At 35.2% G+C, this 7,035-nt stretch overlaps 1 protein-coding gene across 1 annotated transcript; it reads right to left on the bottom strand.

The window, feature by feature from the left end:
• Positions 1 to 1,454: 1,454 nt before the first annotated feature.
• Positions 1,455 to 6,632, bottom strand: LOC107625170 (Major facilitator superfamily protein). Its single transcript, XM_016327750.3, has 7 exons — positions 6,310 to 6,632; positions 5,830 to 5,957; positions 4,918 to 5,139; positions 3,562 to 4,023; positions 2,794 to 2,991; positions 2,573 to 2,710; positions 1,455 to 2,099 (listed from the first exon to the last, which is right to left on the bottom strand). Exons 1-7 carry the CDS (start codon positions 6,388 to 6,390, stop codon positions 1,838 to 1,840), a joined length of 1,491 nt encoding a protein of 496 aa, XP_016183236.1. The 5' UTR covers positions 6,391 to 6,632; the 3' UTR covers positions 1,455 to 1,837.
• Positions 6,633 to 7,035: the final 403 nt, after the last annotated feature.

The following is a 7,035-nucleotide window of genomic DNA, read 5'->3' on the forward strand; positions in this document are numbered from 1 at the left end:
GAATTCACTTGGGATGGAGTGGAAGCAGTCGATGAAAGAGAGTTGTAATTGTTCATTTGAGTGCCTTGATTTTGTGACGGTGGGGGAATCTGTTGATCAAATGTATGAAAACAGTGCCAAGCAATGTGTCTAAATCGGCCACATACTTGGCATTGAGGTCGTGGTTGTTGATAAAAGGACCTGCCACCTCTAAAAGGTCGACCTCCACCTTTCCCCCTTCCTCGCATCGGATTGCCTCTCACAGTATTTGACATAGAAGGAAAAGAACTTTGAGCAAAATTAGCTTGTATAAGAACATTATCTGGCTTTCTGAACTTATTCATCATGTCATCATGAGTCAATACCAGAGTTTGCACTTCACAAAGACTACATTTCAGGTTTCGCATTGATTGTGATTAAAAGACTTTGATAGTCTTCATTTAAACCCTCAAGAATAGCTTTTACATGTTTCTCTGTCGAAAGAGGGTAACCTAAGGCTGCCAAAGAATTAGCAAAGCTTTTAATTTTTGAGATATAATCTTGAGCAGACATACCATGTTTCTTGACCAATTTGAGTTGTGCTTTGAGTTGTTTAACCCTATACTTGATGGATTTCTCGAAATATTCTTCAATCTTTCCCCAAATTTCATAAGCAAAGATGCACCCAACCATTTTACCTTTGAAATTAGAATCCATAGATGCGAGCATCCATGAGCTGAGATTATAAGCGTCCTGCTTCCATTGTTTGAATTGCTGAGATTCAATCCCAGCTTGCTGATTTGCCGTCGAATCAAATTGAGGAGGAATTCGTGTTTGATGGAGATGATCTTCAAGATCTTGTCCTCGAATGGCAAAGAGAGCTTGCTGTTGCCAAGTCTTGTGATTATTCTCACCAAGTTTGTCACTAATCGGGTGAAAGGGTTTTTGATTGAAGAAATTTGGGGGAAAATTGGTGATAACAGAAGAGGGGAGAGGAGTGTTGTTGGAATTGGAATTGGCAGAGTCTTCGTTGGGGGAAGCCATGGATCAAACACCTGTTGCTCTTGATACCATGAAAGGAATTTTCCAACAGTAGTTCTTATCGCAGAAGAATAGAAAGAAAGAAAGGGAAATTGAAAAGGGCAGAAAAGCTAAAGAATAGAAGTATTGAATTTTGATTTTTCAGTAAAACAAAATGAGTCATTCCTCTAATAGAGTTTCCCATCTCTACATATATAGCACTTTTAAAATCAAAATTAGTTCTCTAATTATCATAATTAATCATCCTTAATCTCAACAGGACCAACTCGCGAATTTTGGATGATCAAAACTTGAGCTTTACAAATAGAATAGATTGATAATGAGTCGAGCTCAATTTTTGTGAATCAAAACTTAAACTTGGTCTCACTCGACTCACGTCCAGCCGAATCCATAAGTCTCATTTATCCATTAAAATGAGACACGATTTTCATGGATGAATTGGATACATAGAATTATACATGAAGCTCATCTTTTAACCAGGAAAAAAGCCGTCATTTTTACTCCATCCAAGCATACCCTAACTTTAAAAAGCATGATTCATTCAGGAGACGCTCGTTTTTTATAATATTGAAATGAATTCAAAGGAGCAAAAGCATTTTAATCCACTCTCATCTAGCCAAAACTATACTCCTCTCACTTATAACCCTCCTACTTTCCTCATTTTTGGGTAGAATGCTGCTGACCAAAACAAAGTATCTACAAATAAGTATAATCAGTGTTGTTCTCATAGAAATTTGCATAAACCACTAAACCAGGTTAATCACTATTTCACTGCCATAGACCTTAAGGGGGACAAAAAATACTAACCCAAACCCAATTAGGGATTCTATGTTCCAATCTATGCTGATAAACCTGTAGCTTCTTTGGGTATCAGAAACAGAAAAGCAACTGGAATGAAATTGCACAAGGTATGAATTATGATGCCCAATAGAAGATTGTCAAATGATCCTGAATCAATATTCAATATAGAAGCCAACCCAGCACCCACAAAAGACCCCAGTGTTGCTCCCAAATTGTTTATTGACATGAAAAGGGCAAATAAAGTTCCTTCAATTCCTGGAGGACATAGTTGGCCAGATAAGATCAGGAACGGCATGAACCTGCACATACCAAGAAGAACAATTATATTTCTGGCAAACAGAAGCTCCTTTACAACAATGCATATGACGCCTATTTGACAACCAAAAATGCATTAGAAAAGTACAAACACAAAATACTATCTCACACAAAAAATGGTGTGCATATTTGTGGGACACCGTGCTGATTCACGCATCATCCACCATTGAATGGTAGATGATGTGTAAATCGCCATGATACTTTACACATCATGTGCACAAACAACCCGACTTGCTACCACTGTAATAATATGAAGATGGTGTTACTACAAGGGATCATCATTTGCCCCCAATCTGTTCCAAATGTTTTCACTTCTCATTAGAGATGACTATGCAGTGAAGTTGGATAAGATCACATACTTTTACATGCTTACTGTCATATTATGCTATAAAATATCACACATCTTCTATCAAAATTGCTTAGTAAAGACCAAAAATTAATAGAAGTGCTGCCATACTTGAATTGATTGATTCCGTCAGCAAGAGCAGAGCCAAAGAGCACCACAATCCTATCTGATACTCCGAAGGCTATATTTTTCCTAGACACAATGACAATCTCTAAAAGATTCGAGAATGCCAAGCCAATATGGGCACACCTATAATCAGAATGAAAACATACATATTAGTAAATCAATATATAGATGTTAGCTTCCCACCAAAATAATCTTCCATTGCTTACATGAGAATCTTTCGTAGAGTCATATACTTCAGATGGCGATTATAAACAAAGGTTCCCAGCATAAGTCCTAACCATCCAACAACTCGTGCAGTCCCTAGGAAGGATGCTTCAAGCTTCAGAACTTCAGTTTGGTAGTAGAAGATGACTGTTGAAAGATTGGGAACAGCAACATGGGCAAGTAAAAACCATGACATAGGTCTTCCCTCCCCAACAGAAAACAAATATTATTAGTACACTCTTCAAAGCATACTCACAAAATTAACTAGCTTCACTCAATCACTCTGCAATGAGCCACTAAAAAACATACACTTGCAGAGAGGCAGACAACAGCAAGGGGAAGAAGAAAAGAAAAATATCACAAACAATGGTCAATGGTCAACTGCTTATTGTTAAGAAAAATCGCTTATTGCTATTAATCAGGAAACAATCCAGAGAATCATCTTAAATTACATATGCATCTATAAATAATCACGCTAGGAACGACATCTTTTTAGTTTTCTTTTTTCTCAGCATCAGTGGTTACATCCAATTTCCAAATAGTTGAGAACCACCATGAAGGACAAAGATTATCTTTTTATTTACTGAAGGTTTTCTAATTTATGTGGATAGAAGAGCTGTAGGAAAGAAAAAGGCTTGTAGATTTACTATACCTAGCAAATCTCAAAAAGGAAATGTGCTCATGAGAAGGAAACATCAATAATATTAAATATATAACACTAAAATTGACAATGTATACAAAGTAGTTAGTGTCTAGATTACTTTGGTTACCTCAAGATCATGGGCTGTCTAAATGCACGACACAGGTCATAAATTGCATTCTTCAAAGAACGGAACCACTTGAAAGACAAGGAATCTCTTTTTTCAAAACTAGCTGATTTCCTAGTATTTATTGCTCTAGTTTTCCCCTTTGTTTTCCCCTTCTTTCTTCTTGTCGTAGTGCTGTGGGACTTTTTGTTTTTGTTGAAAGGAATATCTTCATCTTCATCAAGGGCGCTACCATTTGTAAGGGGATGTCTTATAGAATCTTCTGATAAAAAATTGATGTTCGCAGTGTTCTCATCCACAAAAGAGCATGACAACAGCTGTATACATGGTAGAACAGAAAATAAAAGGAAAATAACATCTATTTGTAAATTGGATAATGCATATCCTCCTAACAAACTACCACATATTCCTCCCAAAGCCATCGATGACCATGATATTGACTGGAGGTCACCAGCAAATGAAGCCCTGACAAGAAAAAGCAAGCAATTGGTCAGAGTATTAATTAAAATCATTAGAAAAGATAGCATGATCTAAGTACATCATCCAAGAAAAAACAGACAAACCAACATGGTATAACATCTGCTACACTGCCAAGTCCAAGAAAGTAATTCATCCTAGAAGATTCAAAAATGGAAATTCCCTCAAGGTAAGACCTTGTATGTGAATCCAATTGTTAAAATATGACTAAGTTAAAAGGTTGGTAAAACTTTTGAAAGTCATTATATTACAGCACGAATAAACCCAAATAATCTTCATTTGATCAGAAGGTTAGCATGCTAGTATCAAAGGAAAACCAAAATGAAACCAAGTATAGTACATTTAAACGGAAACCAGATACATAAAATTAGTAAAGAAGCCTAACTTCAAGTAAAATCCAAAACAATAAATAAAAAAAATAACACAAGGTACATAGGTTAAAATTTTAACAATCATACTATTTCCACTCAACTTTATTCCTTATCTCATCTCAGTTTCTTTACATTACTTCTTTGGTGATCAAGAATTAATATGTTCATTATTGGAGGTACAACACCCCGCCTTTGATTTCATCTTCTATCTAGTTCTGAAGATAGAGAAAATGAGAAGAAGCTCAAAAAAAAAAAAAAGAGCCTCTATGATTGCAATGTTCTGTGTAGTTGTTTCTTTAGGTAAACAGTAATTCTTTTCAGATTTGCCTGCTATTTCAAAATATTCTCTCACAATTTTCTATGCAGTCATAGTATTCAATATATGGAAATTTGTTTGATGATATGATTCCACATTTCTCACTATTACCAATATCAATATGCAGGTATACCATTCAATATATGGAAGTTTGTTTAAAGCAAATGGAAATAAAGATTCAAGATGAAAAAATACCGGTCATATCGTACTGCCTCGGCAATCATTGCATCGATTACAACATCTGCCATGGCCGAGCCCAAGTTTTGCATAGTCAAGAATATCGTCAGGTGCCATGTTGAACCCCTTAAGGTTGAGCTTAGGCCTAAAATTAACCATGGCACAAGGGACAGCACAGTTGCAAGCACTAAATAGGGAATTCGTTTCCTTCCTTTAATTGGGAAACAATCCGATAGAATTCTGTGTAGCAATGACTAAATCAGATTACAAAATTGATGTGGCAAACAGATATATACAGTTATAAACGTATACAGAAAACCATCAAACTAAGCTGCAGCTATCAATTGTCAACTAAGTTTAGTAGGTACATTCAAACACATTAGTAAAAAATTCTTTTTTACCAGCTAATTTCACCTCAGAAAAGAGTCATTTTTCCGTCGAAGTTAATCTTGTATCCTCTTATGTATTATTGGCTCATTTCTTTTTCCATTTGATGAGAATATTCACATTACTATACAAACCATGCCTGTATGTTCTTCCAATTAAGAGTAGTATTTAAAGATGATAATGAACAGTTACAGTTATATATAACTCAGAATTTCCTTGCCCTTTCCCTTGTTGTATTCACTAAAGATCATTTCTAACATACCATGTTATATATTCTCAACGTATAAAAGAAAGCTAAAAACAGATGACAAAGTCATTCCCACTATGGTTCAAGAACAGTTCCAAACAAACATCAGCACAGGAAAGAATCACAACAATATCATTTATGTTGACATAATTTGCAAATATATCTTAAGATATGGATTTGTTAGCACCAGTATCATATACATGAACCAATCTCCCTGTGTGAGCTACTTACATGTATTCGTTTGTGAATGCTCAATGCAAAGTAACAAAATAAATAAAACATCCAATGTTCCATACCCATATAATGGTTTAATGCTCCATGGGAAAAATGCTACTGAAAACACAAATTGAGAAGCTGATGGTGACAACTTGAGATTATCCTTGAGCTGGTAGGAAATAGCTGTCCATACAAAAGACCTAAAACCCTGCATTTACAAAGTAAAATTATAAATCAAACTCACACAACACAAAGGGTAAGCCATCAACTACAAACTATGATCACTTTAAAACTTTTGTACTTCATAAATCAATGTATCTGGATGCAATTTGAAATCAAATAAAAATGTTATATCAGTATTTAACTTAATCTAATAGCAGCAGATAACAGCAAGAGTCATCTTATTCAATTCAAAACTAAAAATTAGAAAATTCAACTAGAGCAACTATATATTGAAAAGAAAAGGGCCAATGTGACGAACAAAACCAATAAGAAACCGTACATTGATTTATATGCAAATACTCAAAATCTGAATGAAAATAAGATAAAATAATTGAAACCTGGGTGAAGTAAATCAAGCAAATCAACCAAATAAACGAAGCCCCAAATGCAGCATTCAACTGCTTCGTCCACTTGATCATTGTCAACAAAATACGTTAGACCCTCCCCCTTTTCTCTCTATTTCTCTTTCTCACTCTTTTCTAACGCAACTCACTACGAAGATGAAGCTGAGCTGCTTATTCCATTGTCGTTGCTTTCGGAAGTGAGAGGGGAATACAACAGTTTCCGTTTCCCTCCCAACGGTTTCGACAATGCGGGAGCCAAATATTTGACTGTTCTGTCCCTATCAGATTCGGTTCTGAAAGTTCAACACACGGAGGTTATTTCGGTCCTTTCAAGTTACGTTCGAAAATGTGAGGGACACGTCATGGGTCGAACCAGATTTTGCCACGTTGCAATTTTCCCAACTGGTCAATTGCGTTGACTATGACTTTGACTGAAGATAGGAGTTCAACTTTTCTCAACTATCCGTCGATACGTTTTGTAAGTTTTAATAAGAATAAATTATAATTTATAACCATGAAAGATAGAGACATAGAGACACAAATGTAGCTATATAAGAATAAAATAATAATTATAGTTATGGAAGATGGTTTTTATATATTAAGAGTATTTTAAAGTAGTGTTTATTTTGAGGTACTGACACAGAGATTAAGAGACTAAAATTTAGTATTATGTTTGTTGGTTCAGAGACTGATACTAAAATTTTTGTCTCTATCTCTAAG

This window comes from Arachis ipaensis, chromosome B1 (genome assembly GCF_059453495.1).
Source record: "Arachis ipaensis isolate K30076 ecotype BB chromosome B1, ASM5945349v1, whole genome shotgun sequence".
Taxonomy (NCBI): Eukaryota; Viridiplantae; Streptophyta; class Magnoliopsida; order Fabales; family Fabaceae; genus Arachis; species Arachis ipaensis.

Excerpts from the sequence above, each read along its gene's own strand:
- LOC107625170 (XM_016327750.3), bottom strand. The coding sequence starts at position 6,390 with ATGATCAAGTGGACGAAGCAGTTGAATGCTGCATTTGGGGCTTCGTTT. Across the intron at positions 5,958-6,309 it reads GCTTGATTTACTTCACCCAG|GGTTTTAGGTCTTTTGTATG; the intron begins GTTTCAATTATT and ends TTGTAAATGCAG. Across the intron at positions 2,711-2,793 it reads ACTCTACGAAAGATTCTCAT|GTGTGCCCATATTGGCTTGG; the intron begins GTAAGCAATGGA and ends TTCTGATTATAG.